Raw genomic sequence first — 12,753 nt, 5'->3', positions numbered from 1 at the left:
TCAGTTTTGTTTTTTTTTAAGTAAATTGTGTTGTTTCAAGAAGTCTGACAAACTTTTCTGGAGAGGGATAGATAAATATTTAAGGCCTTTTGGGCCCTCAGTGACCTTAGTACCTCTTGCTCAGTTTTGTTCTTGTAGCAAAAAAGCGGACAATATGTAAATGAGTGAACATGGCTTTCTTCCAACAATATTTTATTTACAAGACCAGATGTCAGCTAGAGTGATGGGACATGCTTGTAGTCCAAGTTACTCAGGGGGCTGAGGCAGGAGGATCACTTGAACTCAATAACTCAAGGCAAGACTAGGCAAACACAAGGAGACTCCAGACCCCCTCATCTCTTTCAAAAACAAACAACCAAATAAGACTATAGGTATTAGGCCCAATTTGGTGATAGGCTCTCGTTTCTTATACCCATTGTTTTTGACAAATCTTTTTACATGTAAATTTTGATTACAATTGAAAATTCATCACAGTTATAATATATATATATATATATATATATATATATATATATATAATTTTAACAAGAGGATAATGTTAAAAATAGAATGTGCTTTTATTGCAACCTTATTATTCAGTAAGATACATGAAAATTGACTTCAGCAAACTTAGTTTAGTCTTTAAATAATAAGAAAAAAATATTTCCAAGACATTTGGTGCTACTTGTGGTATCATACCCAAGATACAGCCCATTCATTAAGTAGTTAAGGCTACTTAGTGAAGGAAACAGCAAGTGTGGCCAGACTTTGTGTGTAGTGCTTGCAATTTTCTGTGGAACTACTGTTCTGTGGCCAGTATCAAAGTGATATCATTGAATGTGGTTTTGGCCAAAGACAACATGATGAAGAATATTTGCTATGAGACTGTAAACACACAAAAAAAATTGTCTAAGGAAAATTAGCCTTAAGGGTTTATTTTAGCAATCATAATGGTGTTCAGTTTCTATGCTAGTTTCAGGGAACACTCTGTTCCATGACCTAGAGTAGGTCTTTCCAAAGGAGGTTAGATTCCTATAGATATTTAAAAAAAAAAAAAGAACAGAAAAAATTAAACCAAGAAAACGCAGATCAGATTGGTCAAAATAACTGGAAGACTGATTCATTAAGATAAAGTGATATTAGGTTTCTTCTTTGGTACAGGATTGAGACAGACGGACTCTCATCATCCTTTTGTTTGAATCTGGCCTTTATGAGAAATTTAGAAGTTATCTCAAGTCTACATTTTCACAAAGTACCAGTAAATGACTTCCTTTCAGTGTGAAACATCAGCCTGCATGAATCCACTTGAATTTTTTCCTGTTTTGTCAAGATTTAAGAAGCTTGCTTCCAAACGATGTTCTTAGAATTGTTGTGTGATACTCTAAGAGCAGCAGTTTGTGATTAGGAAAGTATATTTTTCATTTTTGTTTTTAAAATAAGCTAGTGGTGAACTCACTAAATTGTAATTTTATCACAACCTAATTTGTAATGCAATTTTATAGCTACATTTAATCAATAGCTATATTTAATAATCATCTGTATATTTTACAGCAAGCCTTCATGCCACTTCCTAACTCTCATATACAATAAAGGAAACTTGAAAACCATACAGCATAGGTAACAGAGACAGTGGATAACTTTTATTATTATATCTAAAATAATGTTCATAATTAGGGTTGGAGAGATGTCAGTTGTTGCTAAGGTATTTGACATTCAAGAATGAGGACCTGATCTCAACAGCCACAAAAAATCTGGAATGGTCATACACCGTAAACCCTAGGGCTAGACTCTGCTAGAAAAAGTTAAAGCTTTTAGCTTTTTGCTTAGGCAGTCTATTGATAGCTAAACTAAAAGGATCAGTAAGAGAGAGACACTGTCTTAATATATATTTATATATGTCTGTGTGTGTATATATATATACATGTATATACACACATATATAGTACATATATAGTAGGTTTCTCTGCAGCTTTTTTCAGATATCCTAGTGTTAGTTATTGGTCTTGTCAATCTGTTCTTGCATCTAACTTCCCATCCCTCATTCTAGTAAACTTGAGTTACTTTTCGTAGAGGATAATGTTCCTCCCTAAGTTGTCGATAGTCAAATAAAAAACCCAGTGCTAGGTTTGTGAGACCTCCACTGGTCAAAGGTATTTCAGAGACCTCCTGAACCAGAACAGGCCATTGTCATTGCTCTTGGTCACCTGCCAGAGTTTGGTGGTAAGATGCTGTTGCTGAAGACACCATATACATTGTCTATAAGACATTAATAAATCAACCTGGTACTGACCAGGAGGTTTCCTTCCTACTGACTAGTTAGTCGTCATAGTACTGAAAGGATTCTCTGTAAGCTGCTGGGAGGAAATGCTATCACCAGTCTTATCCACCTATGGACCCTCTGAGGCATAGCAGCTGTGGCAAGATAAATTCATTGTTGCCTGGGCAGTGGTAGCTCATATCTTTAATCTCATCACTCTGGAAGCAGATGTAGGGGGATCTCTGAATTTGAGGCCAGCCTGATCTACAGAGTGAGTTCCAGGACAGCCAGCGTTAGACAGAGAAACCCTATCTTGAACTCCTCCCCTACCCCTCACTCCCCCCCCCCCCCAAAAAAAAAAGATTCATGGTTGCAATAGTAAGCCTATCTTGGGAGTAGCCAACTGCTTTCTGGTTGGATTTAAGACCTGCTCTACATGAGCAAATGCATTCCTCTTATTGCAAATATGTCCTTGAACCAATGTTTAGAAATCTTCTGGCTCTATGGGTTAAACCACTACTATTGTTTTGTTAGATCAAACGTCTCTCTAAATTGATGTCACTTTCCAGAGATTAGTGCAGCTGTCAGAGTCATCAGAGAAGTTTGCTGGTGCAGTGTATGATGGTCAGCACAAAACATGTACACGTGAGTGTTCAGACACATGAGAAAGGAATGTATGTTATACACACTCCCCGAGACTCAGGGGATTTAGTGATAGAGTGGGCAGTAAGACTGTAAGACCAAGAGGTCATGGAGCATCAGACAGAAACAGTGTCATCAGGACATGACAGGACCACTGCACTCATGAGCTCATAACACTTGTGGTGGCCTGAAGGAGACCTGCACAAGACCAAACATTCAGAGATGGGGGCTAGAGGGGTTCACACGCCTCTAGCTGGGGAAATTGACAATTGATGGACAATCCCCCCGGACTAGGGGGATTCGGTTTCTTTTAAAGGATTGGCTAGTGGTAGGTTAAGTATGCTTCATAGTGAATATATAAGCAGCACAAATGAAAACCAGTAGATTATGAAAAAAATAGGGAAAGAAGAGAAAACCAGTTTGGTAAGGAATGGGAGAAACAGAAGGGATTGGGTAAAAATTAAAGAAAAGAAGTAAATATGATCAAATTACTTTGCATGAAATTCTCAAAAAATAATAAAGATACTGTATTTGTAAAACAAATGATGTCTTCATTTATCATGGGAGTAGGAAGAAGCAGAGGGCTAGAGAGGTCCCCAGAAATCTACAAAGATACCTCCACAATAGACTACTGGCAATAGTCGAGAGAGTACCTGAGCTGACCTACTCTGGTGATCGGATGGCCAAACACCCTAACTGTCATGATAGAACTCTCATCCAGTGACTGATGGAAACAGATGCAGAGATCCATGGCCAAGCCCCAGGTGGAGCTCCAGAGTCCAATTGGTGAGAGAGAGGAGGGATTATATGAGCAAGAGATGTTGAGATCATGATTGGAAAAAGTACAGAGACAACTAGCCAAATTAGTAGAAACGCATGAACTGTGAACCAATAGCTGAGGAAGCCCCATGGAACTGGACTAGGACCTCTGGATAAAAGAGACAGTTGATGAACTTGAACTGTTTGGGAGGCCCCTAGGCAGTGTGACCCGGACATGTCCTTGGTTTATGAGCCAGCTTTTCGGAACCTAGGGCCTATGCTGAGACACTTTGCTCAGTCTTGGTGCAGGGAGGAGGGGACTGGACCTGCCTTGGCTGAATCTACCAGGATGGACTGACTCCCCAGGGAAGACCTTGCCTTGGAGGAGGTGGGAATGGAGGGCAGATTGGGAGGGAAGGCTGGGGGGGTGGGAGGAGGGAGGACAGGGGAATCCATGGTTGATATATAAATTTAATTAATTATAAAATAAAAATATTTTTAAAAACAAATAAATAAATAGATAAATACAAAAAACAAGTGATGTCAGAGTGATTGGAGAAGACACAGGCATTGACCTCTGGCATCCACAAACATGCGTATATGTAAATCTATATACACATGTGCACATGCATGACCATCTATCACACACACACACACACACACACACACACACACACACACACACACCAATTTGAAAAATAGCTGAGTGTAGTGGCACAGGCCTTTAATTCCAGCACTGGGGAGGTAAAGGCGGGTGGATTTTTGCAAGTTCAAAGTAAGCCAGGTCTACATTGTTTTATAGGAATTATTTAGTGTACTTGAGTTTTAACAATCAACAACAAATACTCACTTGATGGCACAGTAAAATCAGAAATATTTGTTTTGTGTTTTCTATGTCAAGAAATCCTTCCTCATACCTATCAATCTTGTTTACCACCATACTTTCTAAAATAATTCCCTCATGGCCTTTTGTGAAGCTTCAAATTAACCCATTACTTTTGCATGCCAGATGAGTCCATATTTGGAGAAAGCATATTTTATATATACTTTTTATATATGATATATACATTATATATAATATGGGGATGCAGAAAGACCCTGTTTCACAAAAAAAAAAAAGAAAAAGAAATAATCAGGTTTTCCAGTTATTTGTGATTGGTAAATATGGAGTCACTTCTGTTCATCTTTTTATAATTATTATTATTATTATTATTTGTTTTTTTTTTCAGGTAGAGTTTGTCTGTATAGTTCTGGCTGTTCTGGAACTCAGTATGTAGACCAGGCTGGCCTCCAACTCACAGAGATATGCCAGCTTCTGCCCTGAGTACTTGGATTAAAGGCATGTACCATCACCACAGGACTTCATTAAATTCTTAAGAAGGTTGTAATCATTCACTTAGTTTATATTTTGCATAAGAAATGAGATTTAAACTGCCATTTCAGCTTTGATAAATAAAAAAAAAGCAAAAGATTGCCTCACAATCTCTGCTATACACTATTATCTAGACAAAGTGCTTAATCATTATGTAAAAATAGAAACAAGTATAAACAGAGAAATAGTGTTTCTGTGTTACTCTGCCATCAGACAATGAGTTTTCATTGTTAGTTGTTTACACCTAAGCATACTGAGCACTTTTTCTAAAAGTTAATTGAAGCAAATATACTATCTGTTACTATATGCTACAAGGGAAGAAGATACCAGAATTCTGGCCATAGCCTGTGGCCATTGAGAAGAACCAAAAGCAGAGGACATTGCAGTTGGAGCCAAGGCAACTTCCATTAGTTAAGGCAAGAACAAATGAGTTAGCTTCCATTTACGTTTCTAAGACAGAACCTTCCATTTTATCAATAGAGTTGTGTCGTGATTGGACTCTACTAGTTAGGACACAGACAAGAGAGTTTCTTGGCTTTCCCAAGGAGGTGGTAGAGCTTAAAAAAACTGACATGCTCCATGAAATAGGTAAGAGAGAAACAGTTATGAATCACTAGTGAAGCAAGTGGTCATGAGTCACGCACATGGAATTCCGGTGTAACTCAGTGTCATATATTGAATAGCTAAAAAATATTTATTAGGTTGGTACCAGAAAATAATATGGTATTAAGACCTGGTAGATACAAATAAGATTTGCATTGGGAAAGGAGGGCTAGCGGGGATGCCCAAGTTCACTGGTGTCTGCAGGTGATGTCAGATGAGAGTTTAGAGGCTGCATCACCATAGAGCCTGGAGCTTTCTATGTCTTCCTTCATCCTTCTTCACCTCATCCTCTCAGATAGTCACTCAATACCTGTCTCTTGTTCTTCCCACAGTATCACATTTCACCAATACATGAGACTTCCAAACATAGAAGACTTCAGTGAAAAGTTCTCTGAGAAACATATCAGGAGTATTCTGCTTCTGAAAAGGCATTATCTGCTACATAAATAAACTTTTTCCAAATAAGAAGCCTCATCTGATATGCAAAAGAATGGATAAAGTTAAATCATCCCAAAGGGACATGAGGGAATTATTTTATAAAGAGTAGTGGTAAACAAGATTGGTAACTGGGAGAAAGGATTTCTTGATGTTTATCTCATAAATACATTATTAGTGTTGCTTATGTGATGTTGCCTAATGGCTGGGTTTACAACCCCATGTATGCATTAACGTATTTCCCTGCCAGCCTAAAATAACCACTACCTCAACTCTGTGTAGAAGCATTCTGTTAATTTTAATATTGCAAGTATTATTTATTTGAGATGCTGAGGATCTGACTAATGGCCTCATGAATGCTGATAGCAATCTGAGCTATTCTGCCAGGCAAGAAATGCAAATTATTTAAACCAGAAAATCTGAGCAATGAATTGGAGCTGAAAGGTTGGCTATAGTGAATTTCTTGCTGGGCATACACAAAACAGGAATGCATTTACTAGCCATAATTATAATCAGTGTTATATACATTATTGCACTTCAAAAATCTTTCCATAAATCTATACACATCTTCTTATACAATGGAAACTACAAAATATTATCAATGATATGATTTTAAAAAAAGAATAACCAATGAGCTAATATTCATAGATTTAACAAAAGCCTTTTCTTGCTGTCAATATGGGAAATGTAATTTTTTTCAAAAATTATAAAAATGGAGATATTTTCATTTCCTTGTCTTGCTTAAGAAAATGTTGAGAATAAAAATTATGAATTATTTCTTTAAAATACTTTAATACAATTTTACAGACATAAAATTTTTAATCTGATAATATATATTGCTACAATTTATATTTACCAAAACATTTGTATTACATAAAGCAAATCAGTAACTATTCAAATATTTACTTCAAAGACATGTGTTATATATATATACTTTAAAAGGATATTTCAATATTTTTATGTAAACAATTTAACACTAAATATTAATGACCTAAGTATTGTTTTCTAAGTTAACACTGATTTTTCAAGTTTATATAGTGCAAAAGTGATTTGTATCATAATTGAAAAAGTTCTTTACATAAAAATAAAGAATAATTTTACTTAGATATCAAAGTTACAAGACAAGTCATGATTTATTAAAAATAACAATGCTTGTGATATAAAAGTGTTACTATCATGATTTTTCTTAACGATACAGTCATTCATATGTTAGTTTTTTAAATATCTAATATTTATTGAATGAGATACTTTGCAGGAAAGTTTCCTTATTTTGGTTGTTGTGAAACAAATACTTATAGAACTTATGATTTCTGACCATAAAAAAAAATCTCTAGAAGCAAAGTATTGTTTCAGTTAAAACAACAATAGAAGTGGCACTTATGCAAAGTTGAATGAGTTTACATTTGATTGTATGTACACATTCATGTAAACCTATTTAGGAAAGATACTGAAGGGTCAAAGAACAATGCGGTGGTCCGCTTACCTTAAGGACATCTCCTTGTGCTAAGTGAAATGTCCTGGCTGAGATATTGATGCCCTTCCCTGCTTGAACCTGAAGACTGTAGATGCATTCGTGGTTGTTCTCATAGTTCAGTGGGTAATTTGGAGAAAGCAGAATTCCTTCGTCATTTGTTGCGGATGCTCCACATTCAGCTGCATATAAAACAGAATATTGAAGCTCAGTTTAATAGACGGCGCTGCATTGTCCAGAGAGTTTTGTTTATGGAGTGTAGATGCTTTGTATTTTACCCAGATCCTAGTAGGAAATTACATGCAGACAAGATTTGTGCCATAGAGGACCAACACGGTTCTCAAAGGAACCAGAGTGCTCTGGAGATGACACACCTACCTGTGGGAATTTATAGTAGTTGTCACAAAATGTGAGCACCTTCCTTCATACAAAATAATGGTCAAATGCAAAATATCTTCAGGAGATCACTTAAATTTGTGGATGTCTTATAAATGCATTAAGCTTATATTTTTATGTAGAAATTTAATTTTAATACTATCTACTTTAATTTTGCCTTTGAAGACTTTGAAAGATTCTTTTCTCCCAATAAGTATTACTTCTTTTCAAGAAATTCAATGACAATATTGAATTTTTAAAAATTTTATAAAAATTAAAATTAACAATGCATAATATATTTAGTATGTTTGAGCCATACAACTTTTTTTAGTGTTAGGCACTTGTAGAATACAGTATAGAGAACCTCTGATCCTCTCAGTTACCTGGTACATACTCTACGTGAAAAATTTGAGGAAATATGGAACAGAGATTTCTCAGTATATTAAACTAGAGGACTTGCAGCAATATTACAGAGTTGAACAAGTCTGTACTTTAAAAATACACTTTAGAAATCTTTGCCTTGGGTTTTCTACCTTATCTAATTGCTGACTTCATTAGCATACTTTAGGGTGGAATTCAATGTTCAAAATTAACTGAAGAGGCAAAAACAAACCAGCAAGCCATTATTGTCTAGAAATAAGATTTTAAAATTATAATTTCTAGGAACAGTAGAAGATGAAGACAACACGATGAAAGATTATGAAATGCTTTACTTTTAAATGCTTCAATGTTACAAAATTAAATTCAAAAAGAGAAACGCACCAATGAAGAGCTGAAACTGTCAAGAAGGAGCAGAGAAAAAGTAACAAGTGTGAAACATGAGAAATGAACATTGAGTGCTGATAGCTGACCAGCTGGGAGGAGCGACTGCGTCACAGCCGTTTGACAAAGGGTTCAAAACAAAGACGAAGACAAGCGACTTCCGAGAGTGTTTGTAATGATTTCCATTTCAATTACATCTAAATGTATTCAAAGAGTAATACCTTTTACCTGCTTTTAGATCTATGCATTCATAGTAGCCCAATGAACTTACAAAGGAAAAGGTGACACACCAAAACTTAAAAGCAACATGGGTGCAAGGTGGTGAGATATCTTGTTTTCCTGGATGCACTCTTGTAATTCTAGGGTCTCAAGTAGGATTCTGTGCTCCATCAGCCAGGCCACTCTGAACTACAGAGAACATGTGTATGTAGAGCACCATATAGAGCTGGGCATCTACTTAGAGAAGCATCATTGATCATTTAAATCTTCTTCATCCCTTGCTCTACCTTATTAGAACCTTTGTGGGCTTCTGGAGACGTGTGTGTGTGTGTGTGTGTGTGTGTGTGTGTGTGTGTGTGTGTGTAGTAGATAGGCCAACAGTGCATACATGTTCTAGAAGCATAGAATTGTAAAGATATGCTCTTAGATGCAAAATATTATTACATTTATTTCATACTTTATGACTTAGATTTTTAAATAGACTTTAATGACTTAGATTCAAAATTAGGCCCATTTTGCCCTGAGGCTTGGATAAGCTATTTATTAATGTCTTTATATTTGTAGTCTTATAATAAAAAATAATATCTTTCATATATATACATATATTACTAAAACTTTAGTCTTTTGTAGACATACAAAGCCCAAGAATCTAATCAGTATGAACAATTTAACTATACGAAGTATATTTGTCTTCACATCACATACATTGGAAAAATAAAATAATAAAGTCAAAGTATCATTTCTAATGTCAAACGATGAATACACTACAAAGCTTCCTTTCTTTAATTTGACATTAAAGATGTTACTTTGAATATTTAAAATTCACAGTAGCAAATGGCATATTTTGTGAATATTAAGGAAATACTTTTAGAAAAAGTGGACTTTTGTTGGCCTTCATAGGATATATAAATTATCAATACAATTCCTAGACTAAATTGGACCTGTTGATGATTTCTGTAGAAAACAAACACTATTTATAGCACATATTTTACTTTAGTATACTTAGAAATGAATTTGACTTGCTGAACAAAAACTAACATGTTGATAAACACAGCTCAAGCTGGATTGGTGTAGAAGAGAGCTATGTGCTGACATCTGTTGATAAGAATGACTGCTACAGTGATAAGCTCACTAAGCAGCAAATCCCACAGAACATCAATTCTTCTTGCTTACCGAAAAGCAGGCAAACCCTTGAGTCATTAATCTCCATTATTGTGGTAGGAAAATCTGGGCTTGATCTATTTCATATACACAGTCACATATTTTCAGGTAAACTAGCAAACTGGTTTTTGGTAATTTGGCTGGGAAATTGGAAAAATGTCTGTGATCAAAAGTTATTTTCAGAATTTTTTGTTTTATATGGAAATCATTCATTGCAAGATGTATAACAATTTCTCAGATACTAATTATTTAATGAAGCACCTAATGAGTTGTAAAACATTAATGTAATTGATAATTCTTAAGGACTATTTCTAATATGCTTTTTAGATACAGCTGTATTAATATTGCATTTGTTCATCAGAAAACCTTAGACAATTATAAAATTTTCTCCCAAGTATTTTAATACTTAGATTTTTAATTAAATTTAGAAGGTAGAGATGCATATTAATTCTTCATGTCTCTAATGAAAATGTGAGTATCTCATTTCTTCATTTAGACAATTTAGTGTCCTATTGTTTTATAGGCAACAGGGGGGTTAATGTATAATAATGCAAACTTGTACATTTAAAACTGTTGTGTATCTTCTTTTAATAATTAATGAAGAAGCTTTAAAAATAATTTTTATTGTTCTACAAGCATTTGCTTGATTTTCATTTATTCTTCTCTCATATATTATATCTCAACAACTGAGTCCTTTCTTTCCACTCCACCTAGTCACCCCCACCCCCCACCCCTCTATCACAGATTCTCTGCTCCTCTGCTTCCCTTAAGAAAAGAGCAGGCTTCCCAGAGATAGCAACCGAACACAGCATAACAAGGTGATTAGGCACAGGCCCTCATATCAAGGGTCCATATCAAGACTGGCTGAGGCAACCAGTAGAAAGAAAAGAATCCCAAGTCCCCTGGCCACACAATAATTTAAACAAGAAATATACAGGGAAAAAATATTGAAATCAGCAAGGAAAAAGGAGCCAGTAACATATAAGTTAGACCTATTAGAATTATACATAACTTCTCAATGGAGACTCTAAAAGCCAGAAGTGCTTAGAAAGATATCCTGCAGACTGGAAGAGACCACAAATGCCAGCCTAGATAGACTACTATACTCAACAAAAATTTCAATTACCATAGATGGAGGAAACAAGATATTTTATGATAAAGTCCAATTTAAACATTTCCATCTACAAATCCATCCGTACAGAAAATACTAGAAGAGAAACTCCAACCAAAGAGGTAAGCTACACCCATGAAAATATAGGGAATAAATAATATCATGCCACTGAAACCAAAGGAAGAGAAGTATATATATACACACACACACACACACACACACACACACACACACAATCACCACCACCACCAAAATAAAAGGAATTAACAATTATTGGTCATTAACATTTTTCAACATAAATGAACTCAATTCTCTAATAAAAAGACACAGACTAACAGAATGGATGTGAAACAGGATCCATCTTTATGTGGCATATAAGAAGTACACTTCAATATCAATGATAGATATTACCTCAGAGTAAAGGGCTAGAAAAAGATCTTCCAGACAAATAGACCCAAGAAGCAAGCTGGTGTAGCCATTCTAATGTCTAATAAAATAGACTTCAAAACTAATCAGAAGAGATAGCAAAGGCTACTACATATTCACCAAATGATAAATCCACCAAGAGAACATTACAGTTCTTAACATCTATGTTCAAAACACAAATGCATCCAAGTTTGTAAAAGAAACATTACTTAATCACATATAAGCTTAAATCACATATAAGTCCCCCCCCCCCACACACACACACATTAATAGTGAGAGACTTCAGTACCTCAATCTCTCCACTGGACAGGTCATTCAGATAAATACTAAACAGATAAAAACTGGAGCTAACAGATGTTATGAACCAAATGGACCTAATAGATATCAACAGCCCATTTCACTATACGCAAAACAATACACCTTCTTGTCAGCACCTCATGAACCTTATCTAAAACTGACTACATACTCTGTCACAAAGTAAGTCTCAACAGATACAAAAAATTGAAATAACTGCCTGAATCCTATCTGACCAAAATTGATTAAAACTGGATTTACAACAGAATGCCTACAAACTCATGGAAACTTAACAACTGTCTACTGAATGACTACTGGATCAAGGCAGAAAGAAAGAAAGAAATTAAGACTTCCTACAGTTCAATGACAGTGAATGCACAACATACCTAAACTTAAGGGGACACAATGAAAGCAGTGTTGGGGAGAAAAGTTCATAGCACTAAGTGTCCACATAAAAATGTAGGAGAGCTCTCTTATTAGCAAGTCAACAGCACATCTGAAAGGTCTGGAACAAAAAGAATAAACACATCCAAGAAAAGCAGAAGTCAGGAAGTAAACTAAGGGTGGAAACTGATACAGTAGAAGCAAAGAATAGTACACAGAATCAATGAAATAAGGAGTTGGTTCTTTGAGATTAACAAGATAGCCACATCCTTATCCAAACTAAAAGACAGATTAACAAAATCAGAACTGAACATGAGAATTTCTTCTAATGTGTTTTGATCAAATTCAGCCCTACTCTCCCCCTAATTCTTCAATATTTATCTTCTATCTCCTCACCCGTTCCCAATTTAGTGTTCTTTTTTATCCATCCAGTCTAATTTATGGTGCTTATATATTCATGGACAGTGAACAAATAAAAAGGATTTAAAAATAATTTACTTAAA

General features: G+C 35.2%; 1 protein-coding gene across 3 annotated transcripts in view; it reads right to left on the bottom strand.

Moving 5' to 3' along the window:
- The window catches only part of Csmd3 (CUB and Sushi multiple domains 3), a 1,140,535-nt gene that overhangs the window by 314,720 nt on the left and 813,062 nt on the right, over nt 1-12,753 (bottom strand). For all 3 annotated transcript variants that reach the window (XM_059246844.1, XM_059246845.1, XM_059246847.1), the window contains one exon: nt 7,531-7,700. In XM_059246844.1, coding sequence (XP_059102827.1) covers nt 7,531-7,700 — 170 coding nt within the window. The remainder of the gene's footprint in view (nt 1-7,530; nt 7,701-12,753) is intronic.

Source organism: Peromyscus eremicus, chromosome 20 (genome assembly GCF_949786415.1).
Source record: "Peromyscus eremicus chromosome 20, PerEre_H2_v1, whole genome shotgun sequence".
Taxonomy (NCBI): domain Eukaryota; kingdom Metazoa; phylum Chordata; class Mammalia; order Rodentia; family Cricetidae; genus Peromyscus; species Peromyscus eremicus.
Note: the sequence above shows the minus strand (reverse complement) of the source record. Positions and strands in the feature narration are given on the sequence as shown.